The sequence below is a fragment of the Ochlerotatus camptorhynchus genome, unplaced genomic scaffold, assembly GCF_037179485.1.
Source record: "Ochlerotatus camptorhynchus isolate MF236.1 unplaced genomic scaffold, CSIRO-AGI_Acam_v1.1 ptg000024l, whole genome shotgun sequence".
Classification (NCBI taxonomy): Eukaryota; Metazoa; Arthropoda; class Insecta; order Diptera; family Culicidae; genus Ochlerotatus; species Ochlerotatus camptorhynchus.
In genome coordinates this window covers 2,383,635-2,409,556 of record NW_027040516.1, presented here as the reverse complement: position 1 = coordinate 2,409,556, position 25,922 = coordinate 2,383,635, and the positions used below count along the sequence as shown (strand labels likewise).

Below are 25,922 nucleotides of genomic sequence, written 5' to 3'. Positions count from 1 at the left end.
GCCCATAATGGCATAACTGTCCCAAATCAATAGGAAATCAAGCAAATCTGGGACAGTTATGCTTTTATAGGTAGTGAATAAATGTTATTTGTGCCACCTGTAGTGCAAAAATGTAGTGAGTAGTATGTAATACGACAATGGCACTAATGATTATTACCTAGTAAATATGTTGTATGTATATAATATAATTTGATCAGCCGTGAAATATGTAAACTGGCGTATTCAGTAACAATACAAAGTGTAAGACGTTATGTTAATGAACTCAATTTTTTTTTCATAGTATTACGGGTTATAATGTGCCTAGCCCCTCACTCCGGCCTATCAGGCAAATAACTAATTTATTCAGCAATAGTATAGAAAAGCAATGATAAACTAATACCACATCTCCTCTGAAATTGTAATCTGTACGAGAAATGCCTATTTTTGGGACAAATTTAGTAATGCTCTAAAGAAAAAGTAAACTGATATTTTCAAAGTTTTCGATTTGAAGGCGCCATGATCTTGCCGTGTTATTGTACTTATGAATATCTGCACTGCGGTGGTCATCAAAAACCTGATAATTTCATGAATTGAAAGGACTTACCTTTTTTGTAACATGCTAGCCTTGTAAACAAATCTACATGACCTTCTGCAACAAGACCACTGAGTAGAGGCTTTAAAATAGTGCACATGAATCACTTTTCTTGACAATATAGTTAGTTCAGCTTTGTAAAGTAGAGCATTAAAAGCTGACAAACTGCTTAAGGCTAGAAATAATCCTAGATGACTTTAAAAATGCTTCCAAAGTAGCACACACACAGTTTATTAGCTGAGTACTGGTTGTTAAGATGTCGATGTTATTGAGCAAGAGTGGTTGGCTGTGTAGAAGCCATCAAATGAGCAATATAGCAATAAGTTGATTAATATTTGCATAGAAGTGACATTAGAGTTTGTTGGCTGGTTGTGAAAGAAATGAGTAAACACTTTCCAACACTATACAAGCTTCTGCTTGTAGCTGTATCTGCAACATTTTTCAGCTACTTTACAGTACGACACTGGAAAAGATGGCTCATAAAATTGAAAATTTGAGTTAGATAATCCATTTCCCTCTTATCATTGCCACTCATTGTGTAACAGTAACAGTGATGTTTATTCCAAAAATAGCATATGCGATTGTACAAATTGTGGGTGGCTATATAATGGTCAACTAATACGTTTTGCAAAAAATTACGTGTGTTGACGCAGAAAATATCACTTGGGATTAGTGATTTTCCCCACACAAAAATAAAATCTACAAAACAAGCATCGCATTATATACCTAGCCACACCCTTACAATCACAGGGGAAGGAAGAGAAAATTAATCCAACATCTACTTAAGAAGGTGCAGGGAACCCATACTACATTCATATTTAGGTGTCACAGCAAGGAAAGAGTTGTGTTAGTGGGAGGGTGAATGATTTGGAAACTCTATTCGTCAATATGGAGCATTTGATAAATCAGTGAAAAAAATTAAATATAAATAGATAAAATGAAAAAATCTCACCCGATTGGCCTAATGACTTTGCAGCGTCATGTTTTCGGAAATGCTTTATTAAATTTTCCTTGAACCACCGCAATCACTGATAACGCTCTTCTAGCTCGTACAAAAGAACGCACTCCACGCATAATCAAGGTCATGTGTTTTCGGACTGTCTTCTTTAACACCACACAAAAACGTTGCTCATCGCAGGAACAGAAAAATAGATCAGCGTGCTAGAGGTCATACCGGGCAACAAAGAAAAACGCGAGACCACACCAAGCACCATTACATAAGCAATACGAGAAAGTCCTATCCAATCAAAATCCTATTCAATCAAATCAAATTATCGCGAACGGTATTTAAAACTTATAAAATGCGATCACCAGTCCACAAAATTACAGTCGAAAAACTCCAGTCCCGAACAAAAACGCATGCGAAAAGGTTTTCAGCAGCAAAAAAAAACACCGAAGAAACAAAACACAGCCACTTCGGTCGCTGGTTCAATCAGCACCAAGATCAGTGATGTTTATTCCAAAAATGAATATTAACCGAAAGCAAAAATATTTTCGATAAAATTTTATAAGATTTAGAATGAATCAGTATGTTTTAGAAAAAATATTTAACTTCATAAGGCACACAGCCGTCGAATTTGACTTATATTTGAGTTCCGTTCACTTTTTTTTTTTTTTTTCTTTGATTTGTTTTCCGTCGATCTTGTTTTCCGTGCTGAGCACCAATGCTACCGACGCCAGGAAGGCAGCTCCCACACCTGGACTCTACCTATCGACCCATCAACTCATGAACCGGGGACCAACGGCTTTACTTCCCATCCGAAGGAAGGCGTGATCAGAGATGTTATGCCTCAGAACATCCCGGCGGCGCCGACTGGGATTGAACCCAGGCCTGCTGGGGTGAGAGGTAATCACGCTTACCACTACACCACCGGCGCCGCTTCCGTTCACTTAAATTCTCAAAAACGCAGGTCACTCAAAGACTGAGTAAAATTTTTCTCGGTTTCCTAGGAAAAAAATTCAAATAAAGGGAAAATCGAGAGAGGTTTCACTCAGTCTATTCGCAACCGGTGGAAACTCACGATTTTAAATTGGCTCACAATAGACTAGCCTATCGGTTCTAAGTACATCGTTTAACGGACCCTATTATAGTTGAAATTCTAGTACTACTCTATGTTTGTTTGGATTCGCTATGAAAATTTGATAAATAAAATGAGGGGTCCGTGGATTTTCCTATGTTTCGAGGGGTGCATCGTTTAGCTTGGAACCGAAGAGAGTACCAGAGCTGAGCCAAAAAGTTGAGCACGTTTCTTCTGGACCTTCTGGTCAACAGGACTCAAGCGAACCCCACACGTATCAATATATTGACGCGATGATGATGATGTGAGTGCAGAAATATTGTCAATACCGATGTATTGACGTCAATATTGAATGTATTGACAATACGATTATTGTCAATAAAAGTAGTCGTGTAGGGTCCACTTCAGAGGACAACAATTTAAGGATAGGATAACTTGTAAATACCTTAGATAAGATTATTAATTCAATTGTTTACATTTCCATATTGAATAGCCATGAACAGCCATTCACCATGGATACAAAAATCCCTTCCTCCACCACGAAATAGACAGTTTACGTATTCCATCATTAAACAATGTTCGTACCACCTCTGATAGTGATGGCTATGCTTCCACCTTGCTTGTCTGCTCAGAGCAGCAAACGACGTTCGACAGAATTATTTACCTCATCGTTTTGAATAATTTGCGTTTAGGGGCTGAACCAATACCAAATGCATTTCAATTTAAGATGACTATCATTCTGCAGAGAGCATTACGCATTCCAACTGAAGGCCCTATCCCTTTTCATAACAATGCTCATCCTGTAGTCGACAGGAAAATCATCTGATTTAAAAACAACCGTCATCCGGTTGCAGCTATCATTCAAAAAGGCGATTTCGATGTTTCGATTTGAATGGTCTGAGGTTTCTTTCGAACAGAGGACGGTGGTTTGGTACACTGAACTTAAACATCCGCAATACTTCGAATGATTATTGTATTGCTCGAGCCTTTTAACAATATGCTGTCGAATTTCGGATGATTTCCTTATGGTTGAATCCATCATCAACTGATGAGCATCCATATGACTGTCATCCAAATAAATCCTGATATTCATTTGAAAATTGGCTGTTAAGCGCTGCATGGCTTAGAGGACAACAATTTAAGGATAGGATGACTTATTAATGCAGATTACATTTCCATATTGAAATACGCGCCAAATTCTGAGCCAAAATGAACTACGGAGCTACCCAAAACAAGCAGCTTATACTAGTTAATGCCGATGCTGGACGAGAACGGAGTTCTACGAGTCGAAGGAAGAATTGGAGCGGCGCCGCATGCATCGTTCGATGCCAGATTCCCGGTAATCCTCCCGAGAAAGCACCCGGTGACAAAGCTAGTGGTAGATGATTTCCATCGAGCCTTTCGCCACGGAAATTCCGAAACGGTAGTGAACGAAGTCCGACAGTACTACAACATTTCCCGATTGAGGACGGTGGTGAAGCAAGTTTCAGCAACGTGCCAGTGGTGCAAGGTAAAGAAGACGTATCCCACGGTTCCACGAATGGCACCATTGCCGGTGGCTCGTTTGTCGTCGTTCACTCGACCATTCACCTAAACCGGCATCGATTTCTTCGGGCCGTTATTAGTGAAAGTAGGGAGGAGTGCTGCTAAACGTTGGATCTGCCTATTCACTTGTCTCACTACACGCGCCGTTCATGATGAGGTTGCTCACAGCCTTTCTACACCGTCGTGCATCAAGTGCATACGCCATTACCGATAATGGTACCAACTTCAAAGGTGCCGAACGTCTGCTGCGGGAGGAGCTCGAGTGTATACACAGCGAATTGGCAGCGACGTTCACTAATACAGATACGAAGTGGAATTTCATTCCGCCAGGAGCACCTCACATGGGCGGAGCGTGGGAAAGGATGGTACGGTCGATTAAGTCGGCTATGGAGGCAGCTTACAACAACGATCGGAAACTGGACGACGAGGGACTAGGAACACTAGTAGTCGAAGCCGAGGGTATTGTTAAGAGCCGTCCGCTTACCTACTTGCCCCTAGACGCTGCCGAAGGGGAAGCTCTGACGCCAAATCACTTCCTCCTAGGAAACTCAACGGGTGTTCGTCAGCCTGCAGTAACGTTCAGTGACGCGGTTTCCGCGGTTAAGACTTCCTGGAATCTAATACAATATCAACTGGACGTGTTCTGGAAGCGTTGGATTCGGGAATATCTCCCGATGCTGACCAAACGGATGAAGTGGTTTGGAGAAGTAACGCCTGTTACTGTTGGGGATCTAGTCCTTGTAGTGGACGACGCCCGTAGGAACGGATGGATTCGAGGAAGGATCAAGGATGTCGTGGCTTCGGAAGATGGACGAGTTCGGCAAGCTATAGTTCAGACTGCGAGGGGGATGTTACGTAGACCGGTGTCGAAGTTGGCCGTGTTGGAGGTTGAGTCTGGTGGTAAAACTGGAACCGGTTGCCAGTGTTACGGGGGGGAGGATGTTGCTGCCAGCACTGCCCCGCGGTGTTACCGCAACCGAACGACATCACCGCTTCAACTGGCGAACGGTGTTACCAAGACTTAAAACGTCAAACGTAAAAGCTGACGGACAATGACGTGGCCGATGATAGGTTGTCTGCAAGGTTGTCTGTAGAAAATCCTAGAGGTGAAAAGAAAGTTAGAAGTAAATTAAAGTGATTGTAATTATCATTAAATTAGGCCTAAAACTATGTTTTTCAGTTCTTACAGTGTAACCGTTCGTGAAATTTCGCTGAGGTTTTGATTTAACTCAGTGGCTTAAGCGCCACTCTCTATTAAGAGAGACCACTGGTCGTGTTAAAGCTTTGCCCGACAAATGAGACTTTTCTCTCAGAGGACCTCTTGAACGGTCGTTGGTTACTGACGGCAATGAAAGAAAACTACTAACTTTCTGGAAATGCCAAGTCCTTCAGTAATACGGGAATGGAGCGCATGGACCCAATAAATAAACCAAAGGTTTTACTCTGACTCACCCCCGAAACGAAACGGAAAGAGAACGAAGGAATGCAGACTCAACTGAGCGGAAACGAAAGAAAACAGAACGTAACGTAGTAAGTGTGTTTTATTCAGGGAGTAGCATTCAAAACGTTTGAAAAACTAATTTTCAACTTTTTCTTTAAACTATATTCTAGCATTCATTCGCATTGGATTTCTGAGAGGGGTTTACGGGAAAGAGCAAATCATGGCCATGAATTAAACATGTTCTCACATACCTGCGCAGGTTTTACTTGACGAAACGATGAATCGATGACTGCTGACCGATGAGGGCTCGATGACTCGATGATGGCGGTGTAGCGATGGCGGCGTAAACGTGATGGTGCCGCTCACGTGCTGCAGTATGGCGCGCAGCAACGGAAGGTGACTCGTACGCGGTATGGCCGAATTAGAGTTGCGGAGGGAGTGGCGGCTGGATGGAAGACTTCCGATTTGGCAATCGAGAGCTGAGCTACGACGAGAAGTCGTGCTGTCCCGGGAGATTCGCTCCGCAAAGAGAAGAGGCCAACTTACCTTCGAACGGCTTCGCGTACTTTGTTTCCGCTATGACCACCCGTGATGAAATGAACCCCCTCTCCCCTGGGATTGAATCCGGACCGCGGCACGCTTTTGGCGACGCACTCACACGGTCCGAGCTCTCGGAAATAATGGTCCACGGGGTTGTAGTAGAAGGGACCTCGTCGACGGATGATTGGCGACCGTCGGAAGATATTTCGCTTCGAAGATTAGCGAACTTCACCCACCTCCGTTTAGCTACCTTCGAAAAGGCGGGCCTTAGCAGGGCGCACGAGTCACGGGAAATGTCCGTCTCCCACGAACGATGATGGCGATGCCACAGATGGAACCCCCGATCCGGCGTTGACGATAGCCAAACGGAACGTATATCCAGCCCGTACAAAAAAAGCGCAACGCGCTGGAAATCTAACGCGAACTCACATTACTTATACAATTCTAAATTTTAACAAAATTCAATAAAATTACCTTTTTTGTACAATATTACAAATAAACGCACTGAACAGACTACGCGGAATTTAATACGGACTTATGTCCACTGTACAAAAAGAAAGAAAACGTTTAAAAAACCACTGGTTGATAAAAACTCACCCACTACTATTTAGTACCTTCAGAGAAACTTATCGCACAAAATCAATTTGATTTAATATAACTCGAGAACGTAAAGTAATTCGCGCACTTCTGTTATCCAGCCGATTCGAAAGCGAAATGGATGAGTCAGAATAATTTTGCAAGCAGGAAAATTCCTAACGACCTTTTCCTATTCAGATAGGTCATCTTTTAAAAACTCCCTCTTTATTCGAGAGTTGCGCCAAACCTTTCGAATGGCGACGGACTTCATAGCGCCTCCAGAAAGCATGTACAATATAATACAGCTCACTATAAGTTGAGCTTTTATGGCGAAGTTGTAGCCTAGACACAGTAAATATGGCAAAGTTGTAAAAGATTGAATTTAATCATATCGCTTCCCGGTGAGGAGTTGTTCGATGAAAGAAGAGCCATAGAGAATTCCAGCATTGTGAATGGTCTATCCAGAGAGCTGCCGCTCGGAGACGCTTCTCGAAGAATGTGTTGTGCTGGAGCTGAGTCCGGACAGACCTTTTTAGCGAAATCGAATATCCATCGGTTGGAGTATTCTTCACTCTCATTAGAAGATGAGCGGTTACGCATGTTCCGAGCCACCCTCCACAAGGTGTTCATTGAGGTTTCTCGTGAGAGTCCCTCGACGAAATTGCGCCAATAACCGCGTTTCTTTTCTTTGACTAATTGTTTCAGCTTTGTCTCAAGCTTTGAATATTCCTCGAAGTATGTGGAGGTTTTGTGTCTACGAAAAGCTTTGAAAGCATCAGATTTTTCTACATACAATTTTGTGCATTCTTCGTCCCATCCAGGTGTGGCTGGTCTCCTTTTGAAGGGCGCACTTGGAACTTTTCTTTTTTGTGCTTCCAGTGAGCTTTTGTATATCAAATCGGCGAGGAATCGATATTCTTCCAATGGTGGAAGCGTATCTATTGATTCGGCACCGATTGTCACCGCCGTTGCATATTTATGCCAGTCTATGTTCCTTGTAAGATCAAATGGAACTCGAGATGGTTCTGCAGAGTGAGGGCCACACTTTATTGAAATGATGATAGGCAAATGATCGCTACCATGGGGATCATTGATAACCTTCCACAGACAATCCAATGATAGCGATCTAGAACACAAAGATAGGTCGAGTCGGCTTTCTCGAGCCGGAGGTTTTGCTATACGTGTCGCTTCACCAGTGTTTAAAATAGTCAAGTTGAAATCGTCGCATAAATCGTAAAAAATAGCCGCTCTATTGTCGTCATATAGATCGCCCCACCCAGTACCATGGGAGTTCATATCACCCAGAATTAATACTGGAGATAGAAGAATCGAAACAAGATTCCAGAGTTGACTACGGCTAATGGAGGTTCTTGGTGGAACATAAACTGAAGCTATGCAAAGATTTTTGTTCTTCACATTTATTTGGCAAGCGACGATTTCGACGCCTGATAGAGCAGGAAGGGACATTTTGTAGAAAGGGTAGCACTTTTTGATCCCTAAAAGTACTCCTCCATAAGAATCGTCTCTATCCAGGCGAATAATGTTAAAATCGTGGAAGTTGGAGTTCTTTATCGGAAGAAAGCCATGTTTCACAGAGAGCAAATATATCACAATCAGAATTTTGAAGTAAAAATTTGAACGAGTCTAGTTTAGGCACTAGACTACGGCAGTTCCACTGTAGCACAGTGATCATATCTTCAACCTCGTTCGACAAATTATCCATCGAAAGATATGATTGATGCAAGGAGGGGCCATGAAACAGTCAATTGCTTAAGATATGATTCTAGTGTTGGAAGCAAGGCAGAAACTAAGCTTCTAAGAGGGTCTTGTATGTTGAACATATTTAATATGAATTCCACAATGTCCGAAAAAGCTAGCAAACCTCGTTCGGACTTGGATTTCTTTTGAGAAGTTTGAGGAGGAGCTTTTTTGTTTTTCTTATCTTTGTTGGGTAATGGCGGAAAATCCTTACTGCAGCCAGGAAGTGGAGCAGTGGGAGCCTTCGATTTAATTTTTTCATCCCCATTACCCTGGGAATTTTGCAATCCTCTGGGAGTGACTTTAGTTTTCTTACGGCGCACTTTCGGGGAGGAGCATTTTCGTTTTGAGGATCCGTTTGTTTTCAAAGGTGCGTGTACCACCGTAGAGTCACCCTCATCGGATGAGTCAGAGTCCGATTCTTCAGCTGACAAAATCGAAAATTGGTTTTCATCTTGGACGGCTGATGCAGCCTTCACCATTTGTGCATATGACTGCTTGGAGCGTCCAGAGATTGAACGCTGCACTTTATCGGAGTGCTGTTTGTACATCGGGCACTCCTGCAAGGGGTAAGGATTCTCGCCACAATATGCGCATTTTACTGATTCTTTGTGGCAAGAATCCTCTTTGTGGTTTTCACCACATTTGCCACAACGAGTTTTGTTGCCGCAATGGCTGGCTGAGTGTCCCAGCCTTTTGCAGTTGGTACAATTATATACCCTCTGTACAAACAACCGCACCGGAAAAAAAGCACCATCAACTTTAACAAAGTTTGGGAGAACTGAACCAGCGAAAGTCACCCGAAACGAGTCTGAATGCTGATAAACTTTCTTGCCATCTTGCAAAGATACTGAATGCAGTTGCCTGACATCCAGTATCTGTACCTGCTCTCCGATTTTCGAGTTTTTGAAGCAACCCGATGCTCGTTTTAAGTCCTCGACACTCAGACTCGCGTCGGAGACCACACCTTCTATCTCCACATCTCGAGAAGGGATGTAGATGTTGTACTCGACACTAAACAGCTCGTGTTCAGCAATTTTATTTGCCACATCATAAGTCGGTGCTTCTACACGCAGTTTATTGAATCTCTCTTTATGTACCAAGATTCCCGGATACTTACGCAGCAAATCTCTCGAAATGTCGAGAGTTTTCAAAGGTTTATTTTTGGGCCGAAAAAAGACAACCCATGGTCCTTTCGAAGACGGCTGGTAGTACCTGGTTCGCGCAACGTAGACATCCGAAGACGCCATAAGTGTTGCGCAAAAGCGGTGCACAACCACTTAAAAAGGAAAAGAAAAAAAATATATATAAAAAAAACCTTCACCAATTAATCTACTTAACTACTAGTTGTTAATATTTTGTTGCCCAGTGTATGAACAACAAAAAAAAAAAAACAATAAAAAAAATATCAAAAAAAAAAAACAAAAAAAAAACTTTTTAATAGTTGCAAGAAGTTGCACCACTATAGCCCTCACAACCCTATCAGGGGAGAGGGTAAAGCCACGCGCAAAATTGAATAACAAAAGCGCGGCAATGGGCTAGAGAAGACTATTGTATGGTATACTTAACACCGGCCGGTGCCGGCTGTGTGAGCTGGTGCAGCCACTCCGTTTGCTGCTTTGTTGTTGTTGCTTGCTGCTTTGGAGTGGTGATGAGATGATGACGGTGAGATGATAGTCCACCTATAGCGTCGCTAAAGGTGGCTACTTCCTCTGCTGACTGCGGTTGCCTTGGGCACTGAACTTCGTCCACGGTAGGAATAACGCGCGATATAAAAAACCACTATGGTGGGAAAAAAAACTCCACCGGCTACGAAACCAATACCCGCAACGGAGACACGAACAAACTACGTCCGGCTACTTCAAGCTATCGGCGAGGAATGAGCGGATCCTGTTAGCAAAGTTCTGATTTCTGAGGTCCACCATCTTAGCTTGGATGGTTTTTGTTATGCGATTACAGTGGGTCTTCAAGACAGGCAAGCCAGAACGCTGGTATTGTCTTCGAATGGAGCTACGGAGTCTAATGAGATTTTTGGTAAATCCATCAAGGTTCAGAGTATTGCTCACATGTCTGGATACTGGCACGTGTTGTTCCCTGGCCTGGGATATCGCCTTCTCGATCGAACGCAGACACCGGTCAACGTCTTCGTGTTGGAACTGATCCCAGCTGACGCGATGGTACTTGCGTCGGGCAGCTTGTAATTGGTTGACGAATGAACTCACATCGGCCACCACCGGGTAGTGGTCCAAACTCAGCTCCTGGTGGGTCACAGGTTGCGAGATGTTGTCTCCCATGTTGCTGACGAAGATGTCGATGGTGGAGTGTACGCCAAACCGGCTCAAGCGGGTGGGAGAGTCCGACGATATTATGGTGTAGCGAGCCTGTTGCAGGTCGTCGTTCAGGATTGTGCCGTTTTGGTTGCGTCGACTGTTGCCCCAAGCCTGGTGTTTGGCGTTCAGGTCACCAGCGATGATGTACTTCTCACGGCGTCTAGTTAGCCTGATGAAGTCTCTCCGCAGGTCTGCTGCCGACCCGTCCCTGATGGTGACTTTTTTGAGACAGTAGGCCGCAATGATGGTAATTGGGCGGACGGGATTAGAGACTTCCACACCCACCGCTTCGATCATCTTCAGCTGGAAACTCGGTTGCAGTCGACAGCCAATATTTCTCCTTAATGCGATAGCCACTCCTCCTCCGCAAGAGCTGGTCCGGTCTAGGCTTATGAACCGAAAATCGGGGAGGTGAACATTTATCTCCGGCTGCAGGTGTGTTTCGGTGATGACCGCGAAGTCAATGTTATGTTCATTGAGGAAATCAACGAACTCAATGATTTTGCTCGTGAGCAAGCAAGCGTTCCAGTTGACTATTTTGATGGCTTCACGGTCCATAATTTTGCACGAGGGACATAACTGCACGAAGCTGTTCAGGTAGTGTCTTGGTGGTGCGCAAGATTATGATCACCTCAGTCCCGAGGATCACTAGTTCGTCGCTTGTGAGTGGATAATTGTCTACTGACTAACCTGACACAGCACGGGCGTACGATAATCCCGGGGCAGTAGAGCCGTAGTACACGTAGTACAATGACACAAAACGAGCTTGAGGGCTTAGCTCAAGAAGCTCCTCAAAGTTTGCAATCACCAGTGGCTTCATAATTTCACAACAGGTGAGGAGCCTGAGGGACAATTCCGAAAACCGATCAGAGAGTGGCAACATGCCCGCCAACACTTCAAGACTCATCGTATGAGTCGAGTGCATGCATCCTAACGCGATACGAAGACAGCGATACTGGATCCGTTCCAGTTTGATGATTTGCGTTTCAGCCGCCTACTGGAAGCAGAAACTACCGTACTCTAAAACCGATAAAATCGTTGTCCGGTACAACGTTAGAAGATCTTGTGGATGGACTCCCCACCACGTTCCGGTAATTGTACGGAGTAAATTGATCCTTTGTTGGCATTTCCGCTTCAAATACTCAATGTGGGATCTGCAGGGGCATTTTGAATCGAACCAGACCCCAATATATTTGAAGGACATAGAATGAGTGATCGGTGGACCACACATTTGAATTTTCATAATTTATTACATTCCAGGGAAAATACTGGAACCAACATTGAACACTAACACTAACAATATGGTTTTTATGTTTCCCACACATGAATTGTGTGGTACATCAAAGTTTTGCAGGGTTTTGAAAAAGATCGGAGTTCGGAGCCAAAAGAAAATGAAAAGGACCTAAATGTTGTTGTGTAGCCCAGCGTCCTTGAGGAAATAAATAACTGTCGCTAAGGTGGAAGGTTCGTCGTCCAGTATGTCCCTAATGCTGTTGGGAAGTGCGTACTGCTCCCGTAGTTGGTGGTATTGCGGACACAGGCATAGGATGTGTTCCACCGATGCAGTGGTTCCGCAAACGTAGCACATTATGTGGAACTGCGTTCCACCAAAACTATGTGAGATCCTTGTATGGCCTGTCCTAAGACGAGAAACCACCTTCTGGTCCCGTAGTTTCGACACTTTCGTCCACTTGCTCGTCGTTCCTTTAATTCTTCGGATGAAGAGGGATTGGGATTGGCACCGATCTACTTCCCAGGCTTCCCACATTTTGCTGACCATTCATCGCTTTATGTCCTGGAGTGGCACTTTGTCGGTGTAACGGGGGCCAGCTGGGTCAGACCCTGCCAGGCTGTCGGATATCGCAGTGCCCAGGGATCCAGGAAAACACCGTGTTCGGAGGTGTGGCCTCCACAATACCCTGTATCCAGGTGTGAGTCAGGGTCTCAGATGTAAGGGCTTGTATCACGCTGTATGAATCGGATAGCACCAGTATAGGCCGGTCCAAAGGGTGTTGTAACGGCAACAAAGATGGCCGCAGCTTCGGTGGAGAAAACCGCGCATTGTGGTGGTAGGTTGCTACTCATCGGTGCTGAAATTCCGGCTACTCCAATTCCGACCCCGGCTCGGGAAAGCGATCCGTCCGTGTACATGCGGGCATGGGTTGGGTATTCCGATCCTAGCAGTTCGGCTACTGTTCTCTTCAGCGCTGCAGAGTTATCTCCAGTCTTGAACCTGCTCTTTATCCGACTCTAGATTTTTGGTGGAGGTATGTGCCAACTTTTGTCTCCGTACCAGTGGACCTTGGCCACTGGGGGGAGCTCCGAATTGGCAGTCATGCGGAGGAGTCTGTTCCCCTCATCGAGGAGAAAGATCCTGTCATTTCCGGAGATCATTGCTGTAAAGGCAGTGGCTTTCGTTGCAATTGCTGCGGTTATACGATGGCGAAAGGGAGAATACCCGCTTCGATGCATGCGGCATCGGCCACAAGAAGACCGGAGACAATCCGAACGTAGGTGTTGAAAGTTGGTGCTAAAATCTGCACGAGCTTTTCAGTGGCGATGCACGTCATCTCAAGACCGTACAGTAGGCGACTATCGATGATGGCTCTTGCAACCCGGAAACGAGTGTCGCGATTGTTGCGGCAGTCGTTCTTGATCGCCTTAAAGTGCTGCTCGAAGTTGAAGGACCGGTCAACTAGTACCCCCAAAATACGGACCGTCTTCTTCAGTGGTATGGGCTGGCTTTGAACTTTGATAGGTGGCCTGCTGACACGGTGCCGGGATGGACACACGTGACACCTGATGCTTTTGGTGGCCGAAAGCTGGAAACCTACCGCGCTGGCCCACCTGGCTACAGCGGAGACTGATGCCTGGGCCTTGATCCTGTTATGTGCTGCTGTTGGGCCGGTAGCTACGATAAGTACATCGTCAGCATACACGAGAATGTAAACAATTTTCGGCAGTCCTCCGAAAACACCATGCATGGCCACAACGGCGATAACGGGTAACGGCGATAACTGAACCTCGTGGGACGCCCGTCTCTTCTCTGAAAAGCTGTGACCTCGTGTTGCCACCTGCGACTCTGAAAGAACGATCGGTCAGGAAAGTTTTGATGAAGTAGACCATGGGTCCACACCGCTCCCAGTTGACAAGCTGCTCTAAGACGAGGGGTGTCCACGTCCTGTTGAAGGCCTACAATATATCGAGCGAGACGATCTCGGTGTGGAGACCGCTATCTTTGGCACTCTTGAGGACCTCTCCTAATGTTGCAAAGTAAGTTGGTGTTCCGTACCCTTGACGGAAGATGTGTTGTTGATGGTCTAGCAGGTTTTCGGCTTCAAGGAAATGCTTTAGCCTCCTGTTGACCATTCGCTCCAGGACCTTGGCAAAACAGCATGTCAAGGCTATTGGCCGAAACTTGCTAACTTCATGGATTGTTTCATTGGCTTTTGGGATGGGAATGACTAAGCTCTCCTTCCACGACGCTGAATACGAGTTGGTGAGCCAGAGCTTGTTGAAAAGCTCCAGCATCCGTAGCTGGCCTCGCGTTGGTAACCTCTTGAGTAGAGGGTACCCGATTTCGTCGGGACCCGCCGACTTTCCGTTGCTGCAGCGGAGGGTATGCTGCAATTCCTGCCAGGAGAATGCCTGGTTGATTTCCGAGTTCCCAGCGTCAGAAGAAACAGAGAAACTTGCAATAGATGACGTCGAAAGCTTAGCTTTCCACTTGAATTCGTCTTCGTACTTCTCGATGGCTGCGAGATCGGCAAAGTATGAGCCGAGTTCGTCCGCTACAATTGCAGGGTCAGAAACCGCTTCACCGTTAATCTGTACGTGGAGCGGTTTCATGCGCCGTTTCCCACTGAGGGCGTTGACTTGCCTCCATAAGTCGGCCGAAGACTGTGACGAATTCCTTCCTTCCAGAAAGTCCATCCAGCTGGCTCGTTTGGCGACACGGATTTCTTGCCGGCATTGATTGTGCGACTCATGGTAGTTACGGAGAGCGTCCTTACGGTCGGGATGTTCGATAGGAAGGCGCTTTATACGGCGAAGCGCTTTACGCCGGGCTTTAAGGGCTTTCCTCGTACCTTTATCCAACAAGCGTAGCACTTTTCGCCCCGCTGCTGGTCTTTGGGATGGTTGCTGTTGCCGCTTCGTATACCACTTCTGCAAAGTCTTCAATGCTGTTCGGATTACGCTGTAGTAACGAGGACTGAAAGGCTTCACCATAGCTATCCCAGTCCGCTTGTTCATAGCGCCATCGGGGTCTCCGTGTTGCCACTGAGTTTTTCCAGCAAAGCAGCGGCTGACATCAGAGACGTCGATGGCAGAAGTGTGCCACTCGTTAAAGTACGTGGGCACACCGTCATTCAGAATCACAATGTCTTCCTTCTCGAAAATATCGACCAGGGTAACACCTCGAGGGTCGGAGCGCGGGCAGCCCCAGCTTGGGTGGTGCCCGTTGAGATCCCCAACCAAGATGCGCGGTTCCGGTAGTTTAATTATGGCTTCGCTGAGTTGATCGTGCAGGTTTGGCAGCCGTCCGCATGGCTGGTATGCACATGGAACGGAGATGTTCGCCGGTGCCACCAGCTGGAATTCCATATCGACAACCTGGAAAGGTATCGTCTTCAAAACCCCGATGACCACGGAGTGCCGGAAGTTGTTTCCCCGTTTTGCTGTCCTCGTATACTTACCGCCTAGAGAGCGGTTCATTTGGTCTGTTGTCGCTTTGTTAGTTGCCTGGAGTGCGATGACCAAGGGGGGATCGTCGTGGCAAAAGGAGCTCTAGATCACCAATGTGGTCAGGAACCCGTTAATGTTCCACTGCAGTTCCGGTGGGGTTAAGACACACAACTAAACAGCTGAATAACAGCTGTATAGAAGCGCAAATGGATATGCAAGAAGAGCTTGTCACAACCGAATTGCTTGTCTAGAGGTTGAGTAAACGTTACCTCATATCGTATAGCATTTGTGCAATAAATAATATAAGCAAATATATATAAAATAAGCAAAGCGTTTACAGTGGAAAATTTTCAGTTGGGTAGTGTATTTTAACAGAATCACTTTGTGCTTCAGAACTTACCGGGCAAGCACCTTCATTCGAACAGTAATAACATACTGCGACACTCTTTAACACACTTCCACCAGTGATGAAAACTAGAGGCGCACAAGGAATTGTGGTCATTAGGTATAGTTCATTTTACGCGATGACAGCATTCAGTTAGCCTGACATATCTGATAATATTATTGTTAATTCTGTCAGCGGGTAGGTAACTGTACAAGTTCATTAATGAATTTAAAAAATCAGTTCATCAAAAACGTTTCGTGTAATGGTGTTTTTCAACAAAACCTATGAACAGAATCATATTTCAGTTAATACCAAAATTTCATTCAAATCAGGAACCACTGCAATGAATTTTTACAATAGTTAGTCATGTTGTTTATTGTGTAGCCAGCTCCGGACAGAAGATTCGATCAGCTGCATGGATGCATACATGACGAATGTAAAAATAGCTATAAATGGCAAAGTTATTTACTCACTGGATATTTTCTATTTCTGAAGATGAGAGGCATTTCTAAATACTGATATTAAATAACTTGTTGGGTAGTTTTGTTTTTTAGTGAACGGTTATACACCCTTTAAGAAAACTAGTTTGCTTACGGACATGGAATTTTCACGCAAAGATTGACACTTGGCTTCGAGATTTTTCGAAGGAGCGACCGAAAAAGAAAAAAAGTCGCCATGTTTCACGCAACCACTGACGTTTGCTTATCTGATTTCCCCATAGGAATCTTTGACGTCCCTAATCCTTGACCCATCGTTTTAAAGCGCAAGTTGCGTTAGATCTTCTAAATGATCGATACAAGTGAAAACTGAGATATTGATTTATTAAACTAGCATGTTACAAAAAAGGTAAGTCCTTTCAATTCATGAAATTATTAGGTTTTTTGATGACCACCGCAGTGTAGATTTTTGTTTGTGCACTAAAACGGCAAGATCATGACGCCTAGAAATCGAAAAATATGAAAATTTCACTCAACTGGATTGTCTTTAAAAAAGAGCATTAAATGTACTAAACTTGTCCCAAAAATAGGCAATTCTCGTACGGATTACAATTTTACAGGAGATGTGGCATTAATCATTACTATTCTATATTATTGCTGTAGACATTAGTTATTTGCCTCATAGGCCGAAGTGAGGGGCTAGGCTGACATTGCATCCCGTAAAACTATGAAAAAAAATGAGTTCATTAACATAGCGTTGTTGTATTTCAATAATAAACTGTGCTTATACTTTTTGGGATACCTCATACTTTGTATTGTTACTGAATACGCCAGTTTACATATTTGACGGCTGATTAAATTATATTATATCAAAAAACAACATATTTACTAGGTAATAATCCTTAGTGCCATACTCACTACATTTTTGCACTACAGGTGGCACAAATAACATTTATGCACTACCTATAAAAGCATAACTGTCCCAGATTTGCTTGATTTCCTATTGATTTGGGACAGTTATGCCATTATGGGCAGTAGAGAAGTAATTCAAGCAATTTCAAACAAAGTTCAAAAGAAAAGTGACGAAACGGTAAATAATCATACACAGATCCCCGAATGATTCCACCGAAATGGGATATATTCCTCCACAGCTGAACAATTCTCGTTGGGATGCATTGAGTTGGATGATCATGAGTGAAGTTTTCATCTGGACGTACTCGGAATGATGCTCCGACGAATGCTCCAATTCGGTTCCTAGCTGAGCAGCAGATCCGGCAATCAACTCCATCTGTAACGAGGAAAGGTCAGTGCTTTGTCCTATTTGGAATCAGACCAAATTCGAACTCACAATCTCTTCAATCGATTCTAGCAGGTGACACCAAAAATAGCACTCCGCGACATAGACGCATGTACCCGAAAAAAACACTATAGAAATTAATGTAATTCCACCTTTGATCACCAGTAATACACTAATTGAAATGATCAACATAGAAGTATAGTAGACAATGGCGTAAAGAGCACTCACAGTGTTTTGTATCAATTGAATGTTTCTATGAAAGAAAGAAAAAATCATTCATCGATCAATAATTAACATAAACCGATGAACTGACAAACCTCATCACTGCAATATGCTGTTCCAAGGTAGTCCCCACGATTTGTTTCAAATGCTTCCACTTCAATACATGCGATAGCAGTTTCCGTGATGATCCTACCGTATTGTTGTTATCTTCTGAAATCTGAGTCAGCACTCGATTTTGGATTGTCTCATAACCACGTGCTACAATCTTCAGCTCACTTTTTAGTCCCATGAGTAGAGACATTACCGTAAGTGAGAAACATAAATATCTATTGCCCCAGAAAATGACGAGCATAAAAACATACGCCTCCTGTAGAAAACGAGCAACCATGGGTCCCAACAGATGAAAATTTTTTGGTATGCCAAAGACCAGTTCTCTAGCGGTGCTCGGAACCATCACCGCCACTTGATCCCAGAACAAGAGAAGAAAAATCACCAAAGTCACTTTTCCGGCAGCCCTAGCAGCATCTTGTCGAACAGATGCATCGTAATCGGGATCACCGGAATGACCAAATTTGCTGTCGACAAATGCCTTTAATTGTCGAAAGACTTCTTGGTAATGCTCCAGGGTGTACACTTTTATTACAGAGCTTATCAAACCCACTGCTGATGCGATGGACGCGCAAAGTCCCAGCACATCGTCTTGGTTGTGGATGCTGAATCCGACCCTTGCTAGAGTCACGATGAACTGGTAGAATCCCAACAGCCGATACAGAGTCAGACAGTGACGCTTCCAGCGCTCAGGACCAGGAATCGGATAGATCCCAGCGCAGATCATAACCAGATCCTGACATCGGTTACTGCCATAGCTGAGATAGGGCTTCACCGAATGACGGAGGTTGCGGCAACGTACTTTAAGATTCACAAATAAATTTCTTAAACAAACCATCTTGGTGAAAGTGAACTCCATGACTCAATGCATGGTTCGATTCAGAAGATTCCAGAGGCTCTACCAGTGTGGGAATTGAGACACTCGGTTCATGTTCGTCAGTCGATGTGGGTCACCACTGCACAGTGGTCCAGGATTGGAATTTAGCAAGACAAAAGTCCACAGTACTTTTGTTTTAGGATTTAACCGTTTGGTGTCTTGGGTGAAGTTTTTTTTCTTAAAATTATCCTTCTTTTGGTGCCTTCAAACATTAGGGTGATCCTGTAATTTTTTGAAATCCAAAAACTTATTTTCTTATTTAAAAAAATATTGTTCAAAGAAGTTGTTTTTAGTTAATTTCAAGCAACTTTGTTGTATAAAGTTTTTTTCTATCTCTTACCGTTTCCATTTTAGAGATTTTTTTCTGAACTGCGTTAGGGTGGACCCAAAGAATCAGTTTTTCAGCTCTTACTTTTTTATTTCAAATTTTTCGAAAAAACTGTCTGGAGAAAACTTTTACAACTCGTCAAAATACACAACTTTGCTCAAAAAATAAAATCTGTATCCCTCTACTTTCAAAAGATATTGATGATTTTCTAAATAAAATAGGCCCTTTTCAAACGTCAACTACTCAAAATGGGGCAAACGTACTGACATTTTTTAGCCATTTTTTGAAAGGGCATACTTTAGTGTATATTATATGGGAAAACTGGAGATACTTTTTTTTTTCTTTATCTTAAGTTAAACTTATTTAAGTTCACTCACTTTTGCAATTAAATTTGGTAATAACTCCTTCTAAAATAGAGGAAGAAACGATATTTTAAAAGAAAAACATGTGTCTTGCTAAACTACAAGTCGTTTTTATTTGCTCTAGAAATAACGGTTTCACTTTTAGTGTTTCAGGAATAAGTTGAAAAGTTAAATCTATAGGTCCAACGTACGGACTTTTCAGTTGGCGACGACGGAAAATAGGTTCAGTGGTAAGTGTTGAGAAGTGTTAAAGTGAAGGTTGAGGATAATTTTCGACCATCCTCTACACCACTAGTACGACGAACGCCATCAAGATAGAGATTTTTCGCGAGTCATCTGTCGGCTGCCGGTAGTTTGCTCTATTATCTTAATGATCTACAAAAAGCACTGCGATCCGGAGTGGTAAGTTTTTTTCGTCGGGAGATTTTGAAAACCAATTTCGGTGGGTTTGGCGTTTTACGGATCGCAGTGGCTTAATTTCGGCTCCATTTTGACCCGGTAATTGAAAGGCGCTTTGTGTTGACCTTCATTTTATTTTCGATGCGCAAATAATAAATTGAGGAATAGAAAAGAAATTTTCCGCAGCAATTGCCTTTTATTTTCTTTTATTAAGAGTGTTTTCTTTTATTTAATAGATAGTGATAGTCGGCGGGATTCACCATCGCTGTACGTCCATCCAGTGGCACTTCTGGTGATTTTCACGGCGCATCTATAGCTTCCAATTCGGATCGATTGCTCGCATTTCCTCTCGTCGATCCTTCTTGGCCAGTTCCGGTCCAGGTAGTACCCAAATCTCGACGTCAACAGACGGCTTGCGTGGTTGCCAAAGGGTAAGACCGCGAGTAGCGAAACATTACTCTTATCCCCGGTCGGCAAAGGCTGAACAACATTTTGGTGAGTGATTTTTTTTAAACTTTAGGAGGCCAGTTAGTGCATCCATTTGTAAGAAGACATTGTTTTATTGTAGAGGTGATTGCGCTATTTACCAGTTGAAAACATTTCTTTTTAACATTTAACATGGCTCAATCCACTTTTAGCACTACATTAGAACGTTTTCGCAAAGGCAATTCGTTTGGAGATTGGGTTGAACGTTTGGGTTTCTTTTTTAACATAAATTAAGTACCCGATGAAGAGAAGAGAGATTATTTTATTACGTTGAGTGGCCCTGCAATTTTCAGGGAGCTAAAATTGTTGTACCCCAATGGTAATCTAGCCGAGATTCCTTATTCAGAAATGGTTGCCAAGTTGAAAGCAAGACTCGATAAAACCGAATCTGATCTTGTGCAACGTTTAAAGTTTAACGTTAAGGTGCAGCAACCGGATGAATCGTTAGAGGATTTCGTGTTGTCTGTGAAACTACAAGAATTCTGCAATTTTGAAAACTTTAAACAACTGGCTATTCGTGATCGTATTGTTGCTGGCATCCGGGACAAATCTCTTCAGCAAAGATTGCTCAATGAAGAGAAGCTAACGCTAGAGACTGCGGGGTCTGTGCCTAGGGGCACGAACGGAAGCTTGACGTAGGACCGCTAGTGGACGGAATAAATGTGAAGAGCATTAAGTTCTTTTAATTGACCAAATATCTATTATCTCAACTCGTTCCGTTTTTGAATTGTAGGCGTACCAAATTTGTAGCGATCTTTTTCAAAAAAAAAAGTTGATTACGAGAATCAATCAAAATCACTTGCACCCCTGCTTCCAAGTTTGTGTGGTCGTTGGGGGCTTGCGGTTCTGAATATGGACAAACAAGCACAGATAAATTCTATTCCAACTCTTTACTGATGTAAGCTTGATGGCCATGAAAAGGGCCGTTTTATTGAAGTTTAGTGTAGGTGACAGCATCACGGACCTCATTTTCTACGAACACCTTCAGCACACCTCGTAGATCAGACCGGAGATACGTCAGACACTGCCACGGCGAGCCAGACGATGGATGGTGGTTATCACGAAGAATTTGCGATGACGATTGGCACCTCCTTTGCCACGACCAGTCAAGTGTTGCTTGTTGGTTATAGAAAAGTGGACTAGCCACCTTCCTACTGCTGCTATTGCTGACCACGCCATCCGAAGCGAAAATGAGCTGATACCAGTTAGTTTTTAGTTTAGTTTAAATGATCTTTATTTTAGTTTAACTTGGACGATTACCATATAAATTTTTATAAATTTTTATTTTTATTTTTTTTTTTTTTTACTAAGTGATTTAATTGCTTTCTTCATATTTAGGTATGGGCAAAATTCAAAATTTGTTTTACAGAATTAGTCCTAGACTTAGTACACGGTCGACCACCTTGGTGGGATTGGTTTGTTTTGTTTTTAGAATTTGAAGAGAAACTACTTAATACTACTATTTACAGCTTAAAACTAACCTACTCTACTATATACACTTAACCTACTATGTACAAATTGCTTATTAAAGCATGTTCAGAAAGATTGCATTTTTGAATAAATTTAGTTGTCATATCATCAATTTTGGAATCTACTTTGGGAATTTCTGCCTCTTGATGGAGGTCTGCTATTCTTGTGTCGAATGGACGATCTAGGATCATCCTCAACACTCTATTCTGTGCAACCTGGATTTTGTTCCTGTGGGTCTGAGCGCACGATTCCCACACCGGGGCGGCATAGAAGATCGCGGGGGCTATGATCTGTTTGTAAACAGCCAGTTTGTTTTGCCTTGAGAGGCGGGATCTGCGGCAAATGAGCGGATACAAACACCTAACCAAGGCGGAGCACTTAACTAGGGTTTTCTCTATGTGCGAGCGGAACAGGAGCTTCTCATCGAACAACATCCCGAGATAAGTAACATCAGTGGACCACTCGACCCTTGTACCATCCATTATTACGGTACAGGAGGGAGACGGTTTAAGTTTTAATGATTGTCTGTGAAGGAACATGATCGCTTGGGTTTTCGAGGCGTTGATTTTGATTTTCCACGTGGTGGCATAATCAGTAAAGGTGTCAAGGCATCGTTGGAGCTTGTTCGTAATTTCACGAGGCATCCTACCCTTGACGGCTATCGCGGTGTCATCTGCAAACAGAAAGAACACGCAACCGTCTCCTAGAGGAGGGATGTCCGACGTGTAGATGCTGTAAAGCAGTGGTCCCAGCAGACTCCCTTGCGGAACACCTGCTGGGATCGGAAATTGTCCCGAAAGGGAACTATTCAACGACACCCTGAACGACCTTTGCTGGAGATAGTTACGGGTGATTTTCACAAGGTATGGTGGAAAGTTGGAGTTACAAAGCTTGTATATAAGTCCGTCGTGCCAGACATTGTCAAACGCCTTTTCGACGTCTAACAAGGCCATGGCTGTGGACTTGGATACAGCTTTGTTACTTCGGATGTTATTCATCACCCGCACTAGCTGATGATTGGTGGAATGCCCCTTGCGGAACCCGAACTGTTCCGGAAGAAGAATGTCATGTTCCTCCACAAACTTGTTTAGTCGGCTGAGGATCAATTTTTCGAACAGCTTGCTCAGCGCTGAGAGCAGGCTAATCGGTCTGTAGCTTGACGGTAGTGAAGGGTCTTTCCCAGGTTTGCGGATCGGGATGATTTTTGCCACCTTCCAGATGCTTGGAAAGTAGTGCAGCTCCAAGCATCTGTTGAGGATGGCAGCTAGCAGCGAGTGCACCCTCGGGCTGAGATTTTTCAACGCTAGGTTGAATATTCCGTCAAACCCGGGAGCCTTCATGTTCTTACTGTATTTCAGCGCTGAGCAAATTTGTTCCTCTGTAATCCGTTCTTCTGGAGGGACGGCACAAGGGGAGGCATCTAACGTCAGGACGCACTGCACAACCTGGTTCTCGAGTGGACTTGGGATTTTAGAGCCAAGCAAATGCGATTGGGCAATGTGCTCCCCAATCGCATTGGCCTTCTCTTCGTTGGTGATAAGCCGTTCGTCATTGACTCTAAGTGGTGGAATGGGCTTGGGGTGAGACTTCAGCACCTTGGCAACCTTCCAGAATGGTCTGGAACGGTCGTCCAGGTTCTGAACGAGCCGCCCGAAACTCTCGTTCCGGATTGAGACCATTCTGGAAGCGATCTGCCGATTCAGATCGACCATTTCGTATTTACGCTGCAGATCCCCAGTCCGCTGAAACTGGCGTCTACGAACATTGCTGAGCCGAATCAAGAGTTTGGTGTGGGAATCAATTGCTTGAAACTTACCCCTCACAGGAACTCGTCGAACGCACTCTTCGTCAGCCACGGATATGGCTTGATGGAGACCCTCCAGGGCCCGGTCGATGTCCTCCACTGTATCGAGCGGTGGGTTGTCGTCGATGTGGCGGTCGACCACGCGTCGAAACTGGACCCAGTTGACTCGATGGTAGTCCTTCCGCTGGCACGGTGCAGGGGCCACGTTGTAGCCCAGCTCGGTCAGCACCGGTTGGTGGTCCGAACTCAGGTCGTTGACGGCAACCGGCTTGGCTAATCTGGTGTTTGCCAAGAACAGGTCCAGCGTCGATGGGTTGCCCGTCGGTGATGTGAAGGTTGGTTCGTCCGGAAACCAGACGGAATAGAGACCATGCTGGGAATGGTCGAATAGCAGGCGGCCGTTCTGGTTCTGCTGGTAGTTCCGCCAGGCCTCGTGCCGGGCGTTCAGGTCCCCTCCGATTACAAAGCGGGCATTGGTGTGGGTTATGATGGCAAGGTCGTTCTTGAACTGCTGTGCTGTACCATTGCTAACGGTACATTGCCGGGGGCAGTAGACAACGATGAACCGGACGTTTCCGGTCGATGTTTCCACCTCAACGCCGACGGCCTCGATGATGGAAGTGCGGTAGTGGGGTAGGGTGCAGTACTTGATGCCTTTCTTGATGATGACCGCGACACCGCCCCCCCTGGAGCTGGTGCGATCAAGCCGGACAATGCTGTGGTCGGGCAGCCAGAAGCTGTCACCGGTCTTGAGGTGGGTCTCGGTGAGAAGGCCCACGTCGATGTCGTGCTTGCGGAGGAAGTCTGCAAGCTCAATGTTTTTCGCCCCTACGGAGCGAGCGTTCCAGTTGGCGATCTTTATGGGTTCACGGTTCATAATTAGCGACGAAGGAGATGATAGCTTGGAGCTGTTGTGTTCTTGTTGCGCAGGTGCGCTTGATGATGATGGCCTGGGCCAACAGTGTGACGATCTCATCCGTTGACAGCGGAGAATCGTCTGTAGCTTCACCGGTTGTACCGGCCAATCCCGGAGCAGGGGGATCCGTCGATGGGCCGGAGGCTTGACTGGGTACTGCAGCGGCAGCCGACTGGGCAGCAGCCAACTGTTGGTTGAGCGGGAGCGGCGCCAACACTGGAATTGGCCGTGGTTGGACCGGTGATAACGGAGGAAAGTTCTGCGCGTTGTTTTCCGGGACCTTCTTGCGACCGGGCTGGTTGTTGGACGAGGCCTTCTTCCGGATCTCGGCGTATTCGGCCCGCTTCGGACAGGCCTTACTCGTGGCCTTGTGGGCAGCACCGCAGTTGGCGCATGTGGGAGCGGCTTCCTCGATGCTGTCGCAGTCGTCGATCTTGTGGTTTTTGCCGCATTTGATGCAGCGGCTGGCCATGCGGCAGTTCCTGGTGCCGTGCCCGAACAATAGGCAGTTCGAGCACTGAGTGACGCCACGGTGGGTTGGCTTATACCGCTCCCACTTCACTACGATGTGGAACAGTGTGCGTGTCGTATGGAGATCCTTCACGGTTGTGGAGTTCTTCTGCAGATGGACCAAGTAGAGCTGGTCACGATACTTGATGGCCTTGCTGCGGGTCATCTTGTGGATTTCGACCGGCTTGAGGCCGTTCGCCTTAATCTCGTCCATTAAGGTGGTGGTGTCCATGTCGTGGAGCCCGCGCAGCACCACTTTCAGCGGCTTGGTGGCCTCGACGTCGTGGGAGAAGTACTCCAGCTTCATCCTGTCCAAGAGGGCCTGGACTGCGTTGTAGTGATTTTCGGCCGAGACCATCAGTTTGTAGCCTTCCGTGCACCGTTGAATGGTGCAGCGAAGGCCCTGCTTAATGTAGAAATCCAGCTGCTCCCATAGCCCGGGAGGGAAGCCCTTCACATAGAAGGGTGGCAACTTAACTTTTTTAGGCACCGTCTCAGGGTCCGACTGCGGCTGGGCTCCGTTCTGCAGGGCGGAGAACGGATTGTTGCTCAGCAGCTTTTTTGCTGCCGATGCGGTGGCGCTGATGTCTTCAGGTCTGGGTCGTTTAGTTCCGGGAGGCCCCGGCTGCGGGTCCGCAACGCCTGTCGGGACGGGCAATGGGGTTTTCTTCTGCTTCTTCTGAGCTGGCTCGGTGGTCGCGCCGTCTCCTGGGAGAGTCTGTTTTCCCGGTAAGCCGGCACTCGCGTTACCGCGCGATTTCTTACCCATGGCTGGGTCAGCGAGAGCGTCACTACACAACGCGGAGCTAATTCGACTTGCGAACGAACGAACGAAACTAGAGAGAATTCAAATCGA

At 45.1% G+C, this 25,922-nt stretch overlaps 1 protein-coding gene across 1 annotated transcript; it reads right to left on the bottom strand.

The window, feature by feature from the left end:
- Nucleotides 1-13,971: 13,971 nt before the first annotated feature.
- Nucleotides 13,972-15,495, bottom strand: LOC135707292 (uncharacterized). Its single transcript, XM_065229098.1, has one exon. It carries the CDS (start codon nt 15,493-15,495, stop codon nt 13,972-13,974), a length of 1,524 nt encoding a protein of 507 aa, XP_065085170.1.
- Between the last annotated feature and the right edge of the window lie 10,427 nt (nt 15,496-25,922).